The following is a 20,932-nucleotide window of genomic DNA, read 5'->3' as shown; positions in this document are numbered from 1 at the left end:
GTTACTAACCTGTGATGACAGCAGTTTCTCAGTAGTGTTGTAATCTTGGCATCTCTCTCTTCCACAAACTGGTTGGTTTTGCAACTTGACTGCCAATTGACTGATACAAAACCGCCTGGATAAACTTGGAATCTTCTTACATTTGTTATTTCCAAAACATATTATGATGATTAGCTGCTCATATTGAATTTATACTTAGCACACACAACACAGGTAGCAGGTGCACCCAACAAATTTCAAGAGTGGCAACATACTTAGCGAACAGTTCTGTAACAAACTCAGCACCTGTGTGTCTATACATGTTAGATCTTCAGGAATCACAGTTCAGAAGAAGACTTATTTGAAAACCTGATGATGGTGGTTTAAACCTTTGAAACATGTTGTGAAAATAAAGTAAACAATGACTGGTAACAGTAGACATGTTGTTACATTCAACAGAAGAAGATTGTCAATTATTTCCTGTTCTTAGATGATGACAAAAAATTTAACACGTAAATGTTGACAACATGCACACTCAACACAGACTGGTTAACATAGTTCATATAAGTACGTAACTTTATAAGATGAACTAAAAACTGGTTACTAAATACATTTTGACTTGTAGTGACAATAGGATATTAACCTGTTGGTAGCTAGACAAGGATTGTTCAAAGAGTTGACTGACATATACATATTAACACTTTACCTATTAGGCACCAACTGCCTGAAGCTTCCTCAAGCTAATGAATACTTGTTGAATTTGGCTGTTATTTTTTAACTGATAATGAAAGGTCAAAATTAATTATGTGGAATAATAGTAACAATTGTTTGAAAATTAATTACATGTTAGATAATGAGAAAATTGATAAAGTTAGACAGACTGTATTATTAATATCTTGTTTATTCCCATATTTACATATTTTTCTGTGTTGAATAATTAGTAAACATGTTTTCTGAAAGTGAGTGGACATTTTTGTTATCACCAACATGTTTGTTATCACAAACTTAAATGACAGAATTGTGGAAATAACCACTGGTTAAAAACAGACGTAACAGATGTCAAAATTAATTATGAATAACTTTTGAAATACTTGGTTTTTTTTGCCCGCATCTCGTGGTCGTGCGGTAGCGTTCTCGCTTCCCACGCCCGGGTTCCCGGGTTCGATTCCCGGCGGGGTCAGGGATTTTCTCTGCCTCGTGATGGCTGGGTGTTGTGTGCTGTCCTTAGGTTAGTTAGGTTTAAGTAGTTCTAAGTTCTAGGGGACTTATGACCACAGCAGTTGAGTCCCATAGTGCTCAGAGCCATTTGAACCATTTGAACTTGGTTTTTGATGAAGATAAAACACTAACTGAAAAGAGGAACCAAAGGCCTTTCAAATGAGGTGTGTCTGTACATTCAAAGTTACTTATTAGCTCACAATATTTTCCATCTCCTCATGGTTTCTGTGAGTCTTAAAATCCTGAACACCTACTCATAATAATTATCTCTAAGTGAGATTACAATATTATTGTCAGTAATGGAGAAATTACATTGTGAATAATCAAACTTGGTTAAATTCATCTTAAATAAGAAAGTAACTGTTTCATGTAAATATTGTGATGTATCATACAGAAAATGAGAGAAAATTTGAAAAAAATTATCTGATTACTTATTTGTTTATTTATCCGAGTCCGAAGGACACTAAATTACAATGTAATATAAATCACAGAGTATTTCACACTTTATGAGCCCTGTGCTCAGCAACCAGAATGGCTCTGTTGTTCAATGCAAACACATCTTTGATATCACAGGGTTCGCTCGGGTTACTGCAGACTAACAAAAGTTCAAAGTCCTGCCTTGCCCCACATACACAACATTCATCATCACTGATACCCACTTCTTCAAATTAGTCTTGCACCTTGTCATCCCTGTACCCAGCCAGCTGAGGTTTTCCCAGATCCTGTATTGGATATGGCCGCCTGATGTAGCCTTTTTTTTTGTCAATAATCCTACAGGAGATTATGTTCTCCACAGCTCAGTTCGGTGGGCTTCTGCTGGACTTGGAATTGGTGCAGTTGTAAGTAGGAAGCTGCTTCTGGATTTCACTCATGATGGATAGGTGTGAGGTCTGAACAATGGATGCTGTGGATCTGTTATGTGTTCTTCTTTTCATCCTCTGCTGCTACCTGTCTTCTTACGCCGGGAGGTGGTATTCCCATATCTGGAGGTGGTACTCCCATGAGTGGAAATATCTTGCTGACTGGAGTTGGTCTTAGGTACCCTGTGAGTACGAGGCCTGTCTCATGAAGGGCCACATGAACTTGGTTAGCATGTGCAGAGTTCTTCCAGACTGGCGCAGCATACTCTGCAGCAGAGAAACACAGAGCAAGTGTGGATGTGCAGAGTATGCTGGGTTGTGCTCCCCATGTGGTGTTTGTCAGGATAAGGTTGTTTTTAATGCATACCTTCTGTTTGGTGTCTATACATTGTTTTCTGTAGGTTAAGACACAATCCAGCTTTAACCCTAGGTATTGGAATGGGCACAATGATTTAAATTGTGTCCTTTCAGGTGATGTTCAACTTTCTTTTTGCCTCCTTATTGCATAAGTATAATGCACACATTTGATTTTAATGTGGGTTGGGTTTCAAGAGGTTGTCATCATAGTAGGTGACGAGTTCTTCGAGAGTAGGTGTTAGCTTGGATTCTACTTCTTCAGATGTTGCTCCCTGAATAGCAACAGCTGTGTCATCTATGTAGATGAAGGACTGGATTCCAGCATTGAGTGGCTGATCATTAGTATATATGATATGTAATATTGGAACCAGCACACTTCCTTGGGTAAGCCATTCTTCTGCACTCTCCAGCGACTCTTCTTGTCACTTAGGATGACAAAAATCATCTGTTCTGCAGCAGACACTGTTTAAATGGTGTCAGTCGCTAGCCCTTAGTTGTTGTGTACAGCTTCTTTCTTAGTTTTTTATGATTCATAGTGTGATAAGCAGCTGTAAGGTTGATAAAGCAACTTCTGTAATCTGCTTTCTTTCGTACCCTTTCTTGGCATGCTGGGTTATAATAAGTATCCGACTAGTGTGTGACTTTTCTGGTATGAAACCTGGCTCTTCTCTAATCATTATCTTCCTGTTCTCCCCAGAACTTAAAACAGATGGCACAGAAGTGATACAGATCTGAAGTTCTTGGGATTATTTGGTTCTTTCCTGGTTTAAGCAATGCTTGTGCCAGATATATGGGATTATTATTCTGGCAACACAAGTGTTCATCATTTGCAGGATCCAGTTCAAAGTTACAGGGCCAAAGTTCCTTATTGATCTGATCTCATGTCATCCAGGCTTGCAACTTTGTTACTTTTCATCCAGTGAATAGCAGTTTTCAGTTCATTCATAGGTGAATGGTGTGCCAAGTTCATGTCATTTAAGTTTTGTTACTTTTGCTCTTTTTCTGCTTGCCATTCAGCAGCAGTTGGTGTGCTATTTGGTCAGGGGTGACCTTGCATACAACTGAGGGCGAAACTGTAGGATCACCGGTAAGGTTTTTGAGACTTTTACAGGCTTGTTGACTGCTGTGTTTCATATTCAGACTTCTGAGGAAAGTATGCAATTTTTCTGTTTGTGATGTTGATATGGCTTGAATAAGTTTTTCTCATGTTTGTATTGTCTCAGCCGAGAATGGATCATTTTTGAAAAGTTTTTCGTACCTCTTAAGGAGTTCTTTTTGAGTTTTACCAAGTACAGGTAAGTACACAATTCTACATCCTCTTGGAATATGTTTACAAGAGAAACTCTTTACTATCTTCACAAAATCTCCATAATTCTCTGTATCAGACCTGATTTTTATGACTTCTTCATCCATGTTCTGAGGAAATTGATCCCACTGAGCATTTTGAAGTTTAACTGTCTCACGAAGACAAATTTTCTGGTTTAACAACTACTTCTACAGTAAATATAAGAGCTCGGTGTTGTGTTGTTGGAAATGGTTCTGCAGTGCGCTTCTTCGTTTGGTGAGCAGTATTTTCAGAGGTAAAAATATTATTTGGGTTGTAACCCCTTCTCTGTAGTCTACTGTTTAAAGGAATAGGGCAACATTGGGTCATGTATTAGTTTTAAACCCATGCATTCGGTCAAGTCTTAAAGGTTTTTGCCATTTGTGTCTGTTTTCTTATATCCTCAATAAGTCATTCAGTAACATCTTTGTTGGCTGGTGTCAAAATAGTAAGTTTTTGTAGATTTGTATTACTTATTTGGTAACTCGTAGTTTCATATCAGCGCACACTCCGCTGCAGAGTGAAAATCTCATTCTGGAAACTTGTAGGAAAGTCTGGTAGTGCAAAATTGAATTTGTACTGTTAAGATTTCAGTGTTGTCTGCACAATTCAGTGTTGTCTGCACAATTCATATCTACAGACAGTATATCATTATCCAATTTTGTGAAAGTTCTGTTGCCATATTGCTTGGTAGGTCTCTCTTAGGTGAGTTGCTTTCCATACACCCTCGGTTGATGGTCATTTGATCCTCTTGTGTTTCTTGGACCAGTAGTATACCACAGTTATGTTTCTTGCAGATGTCGGACGTTAGTGCTTCCTTCTGTGCTGAAACCCCTTCGGTATTAATGGAGATCTTAGCACACTGGACTCGCATTCGGGAGGACGACGGTTCAATCCTGTCTCCAGCCATCCTGATTTAGGTTTTCCGTGATTTCCCTAAATCGTTTCAGGCAAATGCCAGGATGGTTCCTTTGAAAGGGCACGGCCGATTTCCTTCCCAATCCTTCCCTAACCCGAGCTTGTGCTCCGTCTCTAATGACCTTGTTGTCGACATTAAAAAACACTAACCTAACCCTAACCTATTAATGGGGATCGTTTTTTTACTAGTGATGGTATTGACAAATGCAGTTTTAAGTGCGTCATTGTAGCGTCTTTGGTGGTAGAAGATTCAGCCTTTGGTGTTGTCCTCACCGTTGCCCAGGGTGTGCCTGATTGTTTCGCAATTTTTGACAAAGCATCTTCCTTGTACCCCATCTTATTTTTAGGAATAGACTAACAGAAAAAGTGGATGTTTCCAGCTCACTCTTTTACAAATTAAATTATGTATTGTTAAAATGAGAAGACACTCAAACAAACGCTGTATCTTCCTGTGTAAAAAGTTGGTTTTGTAATGAGTAAAGTGCAGTTTGACTTGGATTAACAATCCATCCTTGCTGGAGGTAGTTTTACAGTAGTCTTTCCACTTCTAATATCACCTAATAGGTGTTCTCCTTGCATTAGTGACTGTATGTAGGATGCTGGGCTCACATTTGGGAGCATTAATTTAGAACAAGAGAATGATATCCCTCTTCGTAGCATTTTAAGTGTGCCTTGTTTTATATGTATATAACTGTTAATAACATAACATTATGTATACACTAACAACACAGCAGTTGCAGTTAATGATCAAGAGAGGGAAGGTACTATAACAAGAACAAATGTGATTTATGGAACATAGTACTTTATAGAGAATTCAGGATGGAATGTAACAATATTATAGAGGAAAGTTGCTACTCACGATATAGCGGAGATGCTGAGTTGCGATAGGCACAACAAAAAGATTCACACAATTATAGCTTTTGGCCATTAAGGGCTCTGTCGGCAACACACACACACACACACACACACACAAAAGCAACTTGCACACATGTCTCCAGTCTCAGACAACTGGAACCACACTGACCTGATCTCCCTGTTGTTACTCAGATGTGGAGGAGATGGGGACAACAATTCACTTCTATGGGCACGTGAGTCTGAAAATGCTCCACCTCTGTCAATTATGCAGTGTGGGGATCACTGATGTTTGTGGGGCCTGGAAGTGTCCTAGGGGCTGGAAGTGGTTCCATCTCCATCGGCTCCCATCACTGGCCGTAGTTGCCCCTCTTTCGATGCTGAATGCAGGGGCGGAAAGTGTTACAATAGCAGGCAGGCTTGCCTCTTGCGTGGTTGCATATGTCGTGACCAGCCAGTAATTGAGGGGAAAGGGTTGGGGGGAGGAGCGCGCCTCGCTGCGGCTGGAGCTGATTTCAAAACATGACTAAATACAGCTGACCGGCCACAGCTTTAAACAAATACCAATCTCTATTGCCAGTGACAACACCTTGGGCCACCTGGAGTCTCAGTAGAAAGTTTTAAGCCAGATGTGGGAGCCCACACAGTGATATGGCTGTGTTCAGGGCAATGGGTGTGTGGTGATAGGTGCAGCAAGTCAAAGAGGACATGGGGCCTGCGCTATGTCCATTGACAAGAGATGGACAGGTAGTTGGTGAGGAAGCTGATGAGTGCTTCTCCAGAGTTGACTGCCATCATCTGCATCTGCATTTTGAAGGTTCTCACCATATGCTCGGCTTCCGAAATGGGGTGCGGGACAGAAAGGGGCGGTGACCATATGCTAAATGTCATTGCATTTACAGACACCCTATAACACAGATTCCGGGAATTGAGGGCCATTGTCAGAAACCAGAGTGCAGTGTGACCCCTCTTTTGCAAATATGATGGACAGTCCAAGGGTAGTAGCTGCTGTGGTAATAGTTGTGATCTGTCCCACATATGGAAAGTTAGACAGAGCATTGACAACCAGCATTCACATTGCTCCCCATAATGGTCGTATGAAATCAACGTGCCCTCTTTGCCAGGAGTGATCAGCACGTGGCCAAAGGTTAAAATGCCAGGCCAATATACATGAAACTGCACTATTACTTTCTTTCTGTACATTCCTCAGTGATCAGTATGGAGGAGCTTCAGTATGAGGAGTCGGAGTGTGGGAGGAACTACCACTGAGCATGCAGAACTGTCCATAGAATCAGAATGATGTTGTCAGTGACATTAAGAAAAATTGGTGCACCATCCTGGGTCGGTGGCCTTAGACTGGTGCTCCAGCCCACCCTGCCGTATAGCAGATAACAACCAGCGGAGTAGTGGATCTTGGTCCATTTCTGCTGCTGTTTCACATGGCGTAATCAGGAATTCATCAAGGGTATATTGCTGATTTGCATCTAAGGCAAAACAGAGTGCTTTGTGCTGTCAGACTCAGTGTCTGGGCGGCACGGCAAGTAAGAAGGTGTGTCAGTGTTGAGTGCTGCATGGTGGGTGAGCTGATAATGGATCTCAAAAAGGTATAGTTACTATGGACCAGTACCCACCATTGCACCTGTTGTGCTGTCGTTATTGGGAAGTTTTGAATGGGTACCAAATGACAATGAGGGGCTTGTGATTGGTGGAACTTAGTACCATCGAAACACACGTGAAGCTTCCTGACTAGATATATGATAGCCAACACTTCTTTCCCATTTTGCGAAAAAGTCTTCTGTACCGAATTTAATGTTGTAGATCAAATGCAATGGGCTGTCGAGTGCTGTTGGTGTGTTTGTGAGAGTAGCACGGCACCAGCACCACGGTGTGACATATAAGTGGCTAGCTTTAAATGTATGCCAGGTTGAAAAGTCACTAAACAATGGGCTGACCTAAAACACTTTTTAAGTAGCAAGAAAGTCTTCTGGAATGCCTCTGACCGCACAAATTCAACACCTTTTTTTAGGCAGTTTATTAAGCGGGTGAGAAATCTGGGCTGCATTGGAAATAAACCTCACATAATAATTTACTTTGCTGAGGAACGACTGTAGTTCTTTGAATTTCATAGGAGCTGGCAAGTTAGTGATAGAATCCCCGTGCTTGTGTGTATTCTTGAGCCCTTCTTTATTTAACATGTGTCCCAGGTACTTAACACTAAGCTGAAAGAAACTACGTTTGTTGAGTCGACACCACAGTCTGGTGTCCTGGAACCGCTCAAACATCTCCTCTAGGTTGTGCAGGTGCTAATCCTACATGGCCTCGGTAATTGCAAGTTATCTAAATATCTGACATGTGCCGAATGGCATATTAATCACCAAAAACTGCTTCATCTTATAATCTAGCTTTGAAAAAATATAGACCCCAACCAATTTTGCCAACAATTCCTCTGCCTGAGGAATTGGATACAGATAGACATTTGCTTGAACATCAATGATAGACTTGAAATATATACAAATTCTAAGTGATTCATATGATTTCTTAACTATAGCCCACTGGCTAGACAATACTGCGTATATACAAGAGGCATTCAGTAAGTAATCCAACACATTTTTTTCTGCGAGCAGTTTGGTTTCATCCTAGGATTCCAATACACCACATTATGCCCACTCGTTTGGCTACAAAACCAAGTTTTTGAACATAATCTGCATCCAATGCGATGGGTTTATGCCACCTTACCGGTAGGGCCCGTATGACTGCATGGTACCACCCTACTGGTTGACATCAGAGCCAGTGTCTTGCTGCATCAATAACCTCCCCATCTTCCCTGCACTGCTTCTTGTGGAGTGCATCATTCACTGGATCAAACAGATGGAAGTCAGAAGGTGAAATACATAGACTGTAGGGCGGATGAGGGAAAACAGCCAACTTGTGTGAGGCCTTGCCGACAGAGACGTCCAGTTGTGCACTGAGATGTTTGAACCTTGTTGTGATCATGTCAGACCCTTCACCCAATGACTTGAATGCTTTTGTTCATTGCCTAGTATCTGTTGGTATTTTGCATGCCCCCCTTGAATATCTGTGATGCTCTGGTTTTCTGGGGGAGAGAAGGTAGTGTCTCCACCTACAGGAACTTCATGAAACCATAGGAGCTGAATCAGGAGTATATCACAATGCCCCACAACAGAGTCCACATTTTTTCAACCCGAATTGTCCAAGAAAATAAATCTGTTGCATTATGCATTGAATGCCCCCTTGTAACACCTTTACTTTGCAACATTTCTGGTTCTGCTGTAACTTGCTTTCCCATGACGAAAGGCACTGGACAAACTCTATGAAACTTTGGCTCTGCCCATTGCTTTAAGGGTACATGGGCGTGGAACCTTGTTGAACAACCTAATGTAAGTTCAAACAGTTACTTAAATTGCACACGTAACGTACCAAATTCTGTGAACGGTATCACAGTTAACTAGATTCACCTAGTCCTGAATTTGAGAACCAAAAAGCACAGAAGTGTCTAAGCAGAAATTTCAATAGTCATCCAAGAGTTGACTACTAGCTGGGTTAGCTGCTGAGCTATGTTTTTATGCTTAGCTTTGACTACAGTCGACCCCACACTGGACTCAACTGACAATTGTATGTCACTTTATAAAAGGCTGGCGAGCCACCTCTTTTACATCATGATGCAGTGCTTCGTGTTTGCAACAGGCCTATAAAGGAAAAAATCCTGCTGTCACTGGCATGCCTTACTGTTGCTCACTAGCAGGATAACATTTTAACAATCGTTGGGAACAATGAAGATCTGTAGGATTCATGCAAAGACTTGTCATTTGGAAATGGGTATGACAAATAGAACAGATCAGAATGCTGCTTTAGCTCCTTTTGAGCACTAGAATTAATTTTGATGTGACATATCTTATAAATGAAAGTTTTCCATTGTTATTTGTAAACAGTCATTTTAATGTAATTTAGAGTAAGACTGCAGTTTTATTGTAGCTTAAATGATTGATACTAAACCAGGAGTCACCTGGCTGCCTGTATTTTTCTCTGGTTGAAAGCACTGGATCTGGTGAGATGTGAGTGAAGGAAGTATTATCTCAACTGCTCAGATTTCCTTGATGGCCTCAAAGTTATTTGTCCTATATACCTGGCAGGCGAAAAATGATAAGGATAGTTAATGATCGCCAAGGGAATAATATAGCACTCTGTTGGTTAATAGGGCAAGTAGGCATAGAACAAAATAAGCAAGCAGGCTTAGCAGTCAAGTAAACTTGTTGATGATGAACAGTTGTAAAAGAAATTTCAATCATTCTGCAAGCTATTGCCTCAATGACGTAAGAAGGGCATGTGCTGATGATGGTAGATGTGAATGGAGGAGATGGATGGGAAGATGCAGCTATTGAGATCAGCTCTTTACCTGTGATGTTTCTGTTTTGGCTAACAGAGGTGGAATGAAGTAGCAGTGACCCATTTCTTTATAGGGCATTGTCCTGAAACTCATAGCTTTCTCTTCTAATGAAGAACTGACCTCTTTGTTGCATGTTTTATTATGCCCATTTTAAATGTAGTATACTTTATTTTTTGAGAAGAGAGTAGCTGAAAGATTAAGTGATAACTGCCTACATTTAAATGTTACTAAGGCAAGTATGGCACATGAAAGAGAGAGGGAGGGGTAATTTTATATTTGTTTGGTGTTTACTGAGTTGTTTGGTCTCTAAAAATTAATCTTGTGTGACTGTAAAGCACTTTCCATCATTTATCCTCGGTCACTGTTCACTCACTTTCTGTTTTGCATTTGTGTAAATATTTGTATTGTCAACTAATTATTGAAGGCACATTTATTGTTGCATATATGAAATAAATGTCCTTGAAATTTCTGTGTCTCATGTGTTTCAGAAGCAAAAAAGAGGCAGGTTAGAGCACTTGAGAGGGAAGACAGGGATGTGATAAGTCTGTACGGTTCTTGGATGCCCAGCTTTTTGGCAAAAATTGATGAATTACACAGGAATGGAAAATTTGATCGGAAACCTGTTGGTCCAATTGGTAAGTTTGGGACCTTACTTTTGGGTCATTCTATGCCAAATTCCCACATGAGGTTGCCTAGAGGTTTGCACAAGATCATCACAGATTTTGATGAAATTTTATATGAATGTTTCCAGTGAACACTGATAAAGTTTCACAGTAATTAATTCTATACTTCCAGAGATATAGTCATTTGTTTGAACCCGTGGCGCAGCTATCGGCAGCGTACCCAAGAGTTTTCGACAACTTTGAAACATAATGCGGGCAGTTCTAATTAAACTTACCCTATTTAACACTTTTTAACACAGAAACTAATTACCGTACGAGTACCAAACTTGGTAGCATTAATGTCAGAGTTTGCGGTGCATGATTTCCACACATCCCAGTGTCACTGTCCAGTTCCAACTATGGCCACCAGGTACAATGATCAGTTATCGTGACTCATAGTCTCACACACTTGATCCGTCACAGTGCACTTGTTGAGGTGTCAACATGAGCATGGACAAAAGGAGCAGGACATTATTGGTGAAGCTCTGTTATCAAATCAACAGTAATTCTGCATCTGCACTTCGAGAATATTGCGAGCTGAAAGTATTATGGAAGGGTCCTCTTTCTCCACATGCTGTGCGGAGTGTGATGAAGAAGTTTGAATCAACTGGAGAACTGGGCGTCACTCCGGGAAGAGGGCGACGACCAGTTGCACCACAGGTGGTTGATGAAATTGCTGTTGATATGGCAGACAATGCTGCACGCAATTCCTGATTGTCAGGCAGTGCGTGTGCTGTGTCATGACAGTTGAACAACCCGTAGTCCACTGTATGGAAGGTGCTTCGAACCATTCTCAAGTGGTATCCGTACAAGATCCATATCATACAGCAGTTTGCACCACAGCACTCATGACGAGTTAACTTCACTGTCCACTTTCTCGCAAGGATTGAAGTTGACGAGGACTGGCCTTGGACCATCCTATATACAGATGAAGCTCATTTTTCTCTGATGAGTGAGGTCAAAATTGCCGAATGTGGGGATGTTCACCTATAGTCACTGTGCATGAAGTTCCTCTGTATGGTAAATGTGTCACCGTATGGCATGGTTTAATGGGCACGTGCATTATTGGCCCATTCTTTTTTGAACAGGTTGGCGCTCAAGGACCAAAGACGTGCTGTGTGACAAGCCAGCATTACTGCAATATGCTTCACCAGCTGTCATACCCCACTCTACAGGACAGAGACGCATTGATCTCAACAGTTTTCATGCAGAATTAAGTCCCACAGCACATTGCTCGTGAAGTTCACCTGCTTGTCCGAGACACATTCGGAAACAATTGAATTATCAGCCGATCATTTCCAAATGCTTGGTTGGCACAATCACGTGACCTCACTCCCTGTGAGTTCTGGTTGTAGGGCTACCTGAAGGACAGGGTTTACCAGGAGAACATTCACACATGTGCTGATCTGAAGTGCAGCATATCAAGAGAGGTAGCCAGCATACCTATGGACATACTTTGTTCTGCTGTGCAGAATGCAATCCTGTGCCTTCAGACACTTTTGCACACTGATGGGTGCCATATTGAGCCCCTTCTGTAGCAGTAGTGGTACTGGTATGTAATGGTATGATGCACCGTAGCAGCACATTAAAAGTGTTTCAGTTGAATTGTTTCTGCATTATTTTTCTTCCCCATGTCCCTGACATTAATGCTACCAAGTTTGGTACTCATGTGGTAATTAGTTTGTGTTATAACGTGTTAAACAGGAAAAGTTTAATTGTAACCACCCAGTATCTCTGGCAGTATTTTCTTGAAAGGAACAAAATGAATCCATCTTGTACAACTTTTTTTGCTCTCTTACTCAAAATAACAATACAAAGATTTCCTGGATGATTTGTGTTTGGATAATTTGGAGCAAAGGTAGCCAAAAAAATAGATGCTTGAAAAAAATTTGAAGTTTAGTTGCTATATCTCCAGAATTGATTGCAGGCTCCACCTGAAACCTTGTACATAATAACTTGTGAATACAAGGTCTTAAATCATAAAATTTCACTCCCCTACTGCTTTCCAGTAATTTACAAACTGAGGGCAAAGTTGATGATTTTTATGAAAGTGCCAAAAATGGCTATTTTTGGGCCACGTTTACAAAAAACATCTTCTACTAAACTCTTTTAAACCATTTTCAATAGAAAGAAACCATTTTCATTAGAAAGACCATGTTCTAAACCACCAAAATAAGCTGTATTTGAAACTTCCTGGCCGATTAAAACTATGTGCCGGACCAAGACTCGAACTCGGGACCTTTTTTCCAGGAGTGCTAGTTCTGCAAGGTTCGCAGGAGAGTTTCTGTGAAGTTTGGAAAATAGGAGACGAGCTACTGCTGGAAGGAAGGCTGTGAGGACAGATCGTGAATCGTGCTTGGGTAGCTCAGTTGGTAGAACACTTGCCCACAAAAGGCAAAGGTCTGGAGTTCAAGTCTCGGTCCGGCACACAGTTTTAATCTGCTAGAAAGTTTCATTGTGGAAGCTGTATTTGGTTTTGCAGTGCAAGCATATAAGGCCCTAAAAAATGACAAGGTGGAGATGCATTGAAAGTGGGCCCGTATTCTGATGGTACTGAAATTAAATCTGACATCATTTATTATCTTCTACAGTTGTTTAGAACTGGAGAAGGCAGTATCAAATGTCTTGATGACTAGGAAAACTTCAAAAAAAGAGGTGTCTTTTGTCACATCTCATCGTAACACATTTCAGTCTGTTTTTCTGCTGTAAATACAGAATCAAACTGTTTTCAAATTTCACACTTTACTGTGTGTTACCAAGGCAGTGGTGATTATGGTAGTGAAATTGTCAGGTAAAAACTGCAGCACACATCATAGAAATAGCCTACAGGTTTTAGGTCACTATCACATTGTGTTGTAAATTTTGGTGAAAATCACAGCAGTCTTCCTGACATTTTTTGAAATGTATTCCTGTTACAGAGAATTATCAGTATGTATTTTTATTATGTAAGGTCTATTAATGTGCTAGTTTAATTCTGGTTTATGATATCACGTACTTTGTGGTAGCATGGTTTGTGGTTAATGTGGAACATTACTGCACACAGGAAAAATTGAATAAATGTATTGGTATGGTCCACAGTTAACCACTGCTGGTTCCTTTTAAAGTGAAAAAACCAGCATCCCCATCACCATAGGAGCCACGCCCAGTAGCTGTATAACAGCCTTACCAGGTTCACAAACCTGATAAGGATTTCTTTACACAGTATCCCAAGCTGATGATACATTTCTATAAGCATCAGAGGCCAAAGCTAGAAGAGGTCTGTTTTAGGATCCAAAGCTTATGTTTACTTCAAGCTACTTGTATTTTTTACGTTTCATAATTTTCTGTAGAATGTCATGAGGAAACCTATAATTCTGGCCAGGTGATGTCACTGATGGGATCGCTTCTTCCTAGCTTACACCGCCAGAGGGTCTTGCCAGCTGAGGTAAAGTCCATGGTGCCCATAGTTTGGATGCAAAACTAGATAACTCCAGAAAGCCAATACCGGTGCATCCCTCTCAATCTCAATATCAGAGTCCGGCGAGGGTACTAAATATCTCCCATCTTTAATTGGTCCTGCCAGTGGCTCTAGCAGCATGTCAAAGTGTGCATTTTCCATTCTTCCCATTTGCTGATTGGTTTGCTGAGGCATTGAGGCTGTTGATTGCTGTTGGAGGAAGTAACTGAATGATTCTAAAGCCTGGAATGGTATCGAGCTCAAAACTAGATTCACCACATCCACTACTTGGAAACAAAATGCAGTGAATATTTACAGCCAACAGACATCAACCTTGTCTTCACAATACACATTTAGTATTGAAAACATGACATTGAAGAATTGCAGTTTTAGAGTCCTTGCCTGATTAGACATCGAGATTGAGATGGACACACCAGCATTGACCATCCAGAGTGGTCTCATTTCACTTTGGCTTACAACCAATAAGATGATTTATCATTCCATATTCTTTTATTTTGCCCATATAGTAATTAGTCCTCTCAAAGGAATTTTTTGCCAGCCGTATGAGATAAACGGCTGCTGCAACGGCTGTACATAGGGGTCGCCCAAATGCTGATATGTTTCCTGGTTAATGAAAGAAACTACTGACCCCTTCCAGTCTGGAATTGGGTCATAATACTGTTGACATTCAACTCAACCCAGACTTTATTATGTTCTTGGCCAGTTCTGCTTACAATGGAGTTAAAGCGAACACCAACATGTGGTCAGGTTCTGCTACCCATACTGTATTAGTGAACGCTGGCAGATTGGTGTGCCATTCTGTTCTCCTGCTCTGGCACATTATTGCCTGGGGCTGTAACTTGAGATATGCATGTGACAAAAAAATGTGGACACTTGCAACATTTGTGGCATGTCCAAATGTCTGAACATGACTTAAACATCAATGGGAGCAAATCCGACACTGAGGTGGATGGGCCTCTCATGTGCTGCAGTAACAGAAAGGGAATGCTGTCTGTGTATGCCTCTCTCCAGCTGAAATATCCAGAGCAAGGCGAAATTTTCTTGTTATAAAAGTAACTCAAAAACTTGTAGACACCCAGCTAGGTTGTGTCTGATTAGTAAGTCTGCTGAAATCTACTTTGGGAGCAAAAATATGCATGTGACAAAAAAATGTGGACACTTGCAACATTTGTGGCATGTCCAAATGTCTGAACATGACTTAAACATCAATGGGAGCAAATCCGACACTGAGGTGGGTAGGCCTTCATTGTTCTGGACAGTCATTCAGGGGACTAATTTGTTGATGCTTGGTAGGGAACTTAGCTGTTTGCAAACTATCTGAAAATGCATTTTGAGCTGTTGCAGACATCTCAGATGTTTTTGCTGCACTATTTGCAGTTGTACTTTACTAGGGGTCAAACGATTTCAAAATTCTAGTCTTGACCTCCTTCTGCAATATTAATCTTACAACTATGTCTGTGATTAAAAAATCAGTGTATGAAACTCTGCAATTAGGACATTCATACTTGCATTTTCAGGCAAGTCCATTATCCAGGTTGCATAGGACCAATTGGTACTCTTTCAATATGGTAAAACTGCAATCCTGCTTCCACAATTTGCATTTTGTGGCAGAAATGCTAACTCAGTAAACTGCACAATTTATTAAATTCTGTACTGACACATATTCTGCACAATCTCATACAGTCAGCTGCTACTACTGCTGAGTAACAAAGTGCTCTGGAGTCCAGGATGTGGTATATGTCTTACTTTGTAACACAGCATAAGTCTACATAGGTGGTTTCCCAACATTTCTTTGTTTACATCAGAAACAACAGATGTTAGGAGCAGGGGCAAAAGCTGGCTCAGGTGCTTGTCCCACTGGCTATGTGCTTACATTGCGAGTCAGCTCTGCATTTTGCTTGAGCAGCTCCTTCATGTGCTCCTGCTGCAGTTGCTCTTGAAATTGCATTTGTTTCTCCTGTTATTATTGCAGCTACATCTGTTCATGCAATGTTATTTGATGCTGCCGAAGCTCCATAAACTTTGGGTCCATCATTAAGACCTTGTTTGCATACAGAAGTCAGGCTTGTCAAAACTTTTGTAAGTGCGATAGTGTCATCAGTCAGTTTCTGAGAAATGGCAAATGGCTGTAAATACCAAGTGGTCATCTATGAAAACAGTCCACAAATCTGAAATGACAAACTGAGGGTAATCCAAAATGTGAAAGCCAAGAATCATCAGTAGCATACATGGAGAGCCACAGTAGCAGACCAAGAAGGGGATAAGTGAATAACTGTGTGCAAAAATAACATAGGTGTTCAAAAAGCCTAGGAAACACCAACACAACTGGATGAGGAAAATGCACACAATTTTCTCCTAACTTACACCACCATAGGGTTGCCGACTGATGCAAAATCCACCTACCTGTGGTGCTGAAGTGAAACACGACCATTCTGGATGGCCAACACTGGTGTGGCCATCTCAATCTTGATGTCTGAGTCTGGCATGGGCACTAAAACTGCAATTCTTTAATGTCATTTGTTTATCAGAAGCTCATGTTTTCAGCACTGGACATGCATTGTGAAGGTAAGGTTGATATCTCTTTATATAACCGTTTGTAGGACAATTCTAATATCTTTGCTGTCTTAAATGTATCTTGTTTTTAACTGTAATTGTAAACAATGTTGTAAATATCAGATTGTCAATAATCTTTGTCAACAGGCGCATATATTAAACTTAAAGATTCTTCTTGGGCACCTGCTATTGAAAACTTCCTAGGTGCACGGTTTCTAAGCTCATTCTGTGTGCACAATGCAAAGGACTCAAGAGTACTAAGTTCATTAATCAATAGTATGAGAATAGACAGGCCTCCAAATATACTCATTGGGAAATTCTTTGATAGGGTAAGTGTTGTCTCTTAAATTATTTTCAATCTGCCAGAAGTTTCCTTGCATGTTTAAGTCTTTTATTTCATTAGAATTGTTGGACACAAATGAAAAATCACGATATTTGGGGATTACAAGTAGTGGAATTTAGGGAAGAGGTAGGAGCATGGGGAAGTTGAATTATTATGAGAGGCTGCATTATTCTGAGAGTGATGTATTATTTATTTGAGAGATAACTCTGCCTACACCAGGTGAAACAAAAAGAAGAAAATTTCAGAGTTGTGTTGTCAGTCCTTTCATTAGGAGTCACACCTAAAGTAGAAAATAATTTAAAGTGACAACTACCTACTCTTTATTCTTAGAATTATTAATTTTTTAGCTATAAGTTTTGTTATATCTGTAATGTCAAAATTAAAAATGAGTATGCAAGCTTCAAACAGAGATAGAAAATTTTGAATTGAGTCCCAATTCTCTAGATTGTCATACAGGCAATTGATTCAGCTGTTCGTTTGTCTCTATTGCCTGTTACAATAACTATGACCTAAAGCAGATTTATACCATTGTAATACATTTTGTAAAAGCTAGAGTAAGTATTAAATACCTTATCCCCAACCAGTAAATTCTCTTACGATTGTACAGTTTTAAATCATATTGTTGTGTCTGAAAATCAAGCTGCAAATGTAAGTGAAATAATAAAATATTGTACTGAGTTGTCTTAACAGATATAATATTGAATCCAATAGTAGGAAATATTTGCACTACGATGATAATAAGAGATGTACAAGTTTCTAATTCATCTGAATTTGTAACTTTTTGTGAAATCTTATGTCTGATACAAGTGTCTGAAATTTATTTGGAATCTGTATTTAATTCGAAGAAATATTTATTCATTTCCTTTAAAGCTACGGTATATGAGACTGTTTAAGTACATCAGTATGTAACTCCCACATTATATTTAAGAGCGTGGCTTCTAATTCTCATAGTTGTGTATTTATTTCTAATTTTTTCTTGTTGTTAGTCAGTAATGTGTTGACCTATCTTGGTGTTCGTCATATCTAACATGATATTTGTTTCAGCAGTACCTTGCTCAGTTTTTATAACCTGAGCATCTATAGTTGCATTTAACTCATTGGTTGTATCAGCAAGTACTATTAGTTCAGCATCCTGAGTCTTCTAAGTACAGTTTCCAGTCAACCTTAATGTTGTGTGATTTGATATAAAATCTAATTTTATAGATAAACAATCTACTCACCAAGCCCAGGCAGGAGAAAACACATACAAAAGTTATGGAGATGTGCAAGTTTTCAGAGCCAGTGGCTCTGTCTTCTGGCTGAAGTGTTGAAGGGGAAGAAAAAGCAATGAAGGAAAATGACTGGCGAGTTTTAGGAAATGGACAGAGTTACGGAAAATTCACCAGGAACCCGGGATCAGTGGCGAGCTACCAAATGGGATGAGAAGGAAGGAGGACAGACTGTCGGGCACTGGACCAGATAAGATTTGAAAACCTAAGGTCTTAAAGGTTGAAGATAAGTTAATAAACAAGACAGAGATTACTGACAAAACACTGTACAAGAGTTGATAAGAGCAGAAAGCTATGTGCATTGTACGTGGTTGACACAGGAGGGGGGAGGGGGGGGGGACAATATAGGCAGGTGAAAAAATAAAAGGTATAGAAAACCAAAAGGGAGCAAGTTGAGACTGAAGAAGTAAACGTAATGTAGGCCAGGTGGGTGGCGAGAACCAAGGACATGGTGTAACGCCATTTCCCACCTGTGGAGTTCTGAGAAACTGTTGTTGGGTGGAGAAACAGGCACCAAAGGTCACAACTGTCAAGTTGTAGAACAATCACAGGTGAAATGTTACATGTCATGTGCCTTCTGTTACATAAGCTGTGTCCGGCCTTCTGCACTAGTGTCACTACTGCCAAGTTATCAGTTTAGGATGAGTGGGCATAGGCAAAGGGTATATACTGGCAAAACACAATATCCTGTTGCTGAGCATGCTCTACAACATGACAGTCATGACCTCTCTGCTTGTTTCACCACATGTGCTATGTAGATTCCCCTCACTCCCCTCCCTGACATCAGTTTCTCAGAACCCTGCAGGTGGCAACTGGCTTTACAGCATATCCTTAGTTCTCACCACCCACCTGGCCTACGCTTATGTTAACTTCTTCGGTCTCAGCATTTCTTTTCAGACACTATTCCTTTTCTTTGCTCCCTTTTTAGCTTTTACTGTTTGTTATTTTCTGACCTGGCTATTTTTCCCCGCCCCCACCTCACCATGTATAATGCACTTAGCTTTCCGCTCTTATTAACTCTTGCATAGTGTTTTACGAACTAGTTTAATTGGATAGATAAAAAATCTACTCGTCAAGTGGTGGCAGAACACACACATAAAAGGAGGTTGCAACCAGGCAAGCTTTTGGAGCCAGTGACTCCTCCTTCAGGCAGAAGGGTTGAAGATAAAGGAAGAGGGGTGAAGGAAAACGACTGGAGAGGTCTAGGAAAAGGGGTAGATTTTGAGAAAGTCCCTCATTACTGCTTAAACATTAGGTCAGGTGTCCACTGTACGCAGGAGGTGGCTACACACGGGTAGCAGGGGCTGTGTGGCGTAGACTGGGCGGATTTTTAGGTTAGGGGGTCTCGGGAAAACACAAGAAGGGCTTCAGTCACAAAGCACAAAGGGAGCAGGCTGAACACAGGAAGAACGTAGATACAGGAACCATTGGTATAACAGTTGTAAATTTTCGTAACTGTGTTGGGAAAGTACCAAAGCTCCAAGCGCTAATAGAAAGCACTGATGCTCAAATCGTTATAGGCACTGAAAGCTGGGTACAGTCGGATATAAGCTCAGCTGAAATTTTTGCGAAGAACCTAATGGTGTTTCGAAAGGATAGGCTAAACACGGTTGGCAATGGCGTGTTTGTTGCTGTCAGAAGTAGTTTAACTTGTCACGAAATTGAAATAGATACTTCCTTTGAGTTAGTATGGGCAGGGGTCATTGTTGGAAACTGGTATAAAATAATAATTGGATCCTTTTACCGACCTCCCAATTCAGATGACACAGTTGCCGAAAGGTTCAAAGAAAACTTGAGTTTGATTTCAAACACGTACCCGACTCGTACGATAATAGTTGGTGGTGACTTTAATTTACCCTCGATATGTTGGCAGAAATACATGTTTAATTCCGGAGGTATGCATAAAATATCATCCGAAATTGTGCTAAACGCATTCTCTGAAAATTATTTCTAGTAGTTAGTTCTTGAGCCCACGCGAATAGTAAACGGTTTTGAAAACACACTTGATCTCTTAGCAACAAATAATCCTGAGTTAATTACGAGCATCAGAACCGATTCAGGGATTAGTGAACACAGGGTTGTCGTAGCAAGACTGAATATTGTACTCCCCAAATCCCCGAAAAATAAGCGAAAAATATACCTATTCAAAAAAACAGATAAAAATTCACTTGACACCTTCCTGAGAGACAATCTCCACTCATTCCAAATTAATAATATAAGTGTAGACCAGATGTGGCTTAAATTCAAAGAAATAGTATCGGCAGCAATTGAGGAATTTATACCAAATAAATTAACAAACAACGTAGCTGATCCTCCTTGGTACACAAAACAGGTTAGATCACTGTTGCAGAAACATCGAAACAAACATGTCAAATTTAAACAGATCCAAAATTCCCAAGATTGGCCATCTTTTACAGAAGCTCAAAATTTAGCTCGAACTTCAATGCGAGATGCCTATAACAGTTTCCACATTGAAATGTTGTCTCGAAACCTGGCAGAAAATCCAAAGAGATTCTGGTCATATGTGAAGTATGTTAGCGGCAAGAAACAATTACTGCCTTCTCTTCTCTACCCCTTTTCCTAGACCTCTCCAGTCCTTTTCTTCACCTTCCTTCCTTCCCCTTCAACTCTTCTGCCTGAAGAAGGTGCCACTGGCTCCGAAAGCTTGCCTAATTACAACCTTCTTTTATGCGGGTGTTCTGCCGCTGCTTGGTGAGTAGATTTTTTATCTATCCA

At 40.4% G+C, this 20,932-nt stretch overlaps 1 protein-coding gene across 3 annotated transcripts in view; it reads left to right on the top strand.

The window, feature by feature from the left end:
* Positions 1-20,932, top strand: part of LOC126262383 (structural maintenance of chromosomes protein 6) — a 200,027-nt gene that overhangs the window by 92,572 nt on the left and 86,523 nt on the right. For all 3 annotated transcript variants that reach the window (XM_049958980.1, XM_049958981.1, XM_049958982.1), the window contains 2 exons: positions 10,402-10,548; positions 16,733-16,914. In XM_049958980.1, the coding sequence (XP_049814937.1) occupies positions 10,402-10,548; positions 16,733-16,914 (329 nt within the window). The remainder of the gene's footprint in view (positions 1-10,401; positions 10,549-16,732; positions 16,915-20,932) is intronic.

The sequence above is a fragment of the Schistocerca nitens genome, chromosome 6, assembly GCF_023898315.1.
Source record: "Schistocerca nitens isolate TAMUIC-IGC-003100 chromosome 6, iqSchNite1.1, whole genome shotgun sequence".
Classification (NCBI taxonomy): Eukaryota; Metazoa; Arthropoda; class Insecta; order Orthoptera; family Acrididae; genus Schistocerca; species Schistocerca nitens.
Note: the sequence above shows the minus strand (reverse complement) of the source record. Positions and strands in the feature narration are given on the sequence as shown.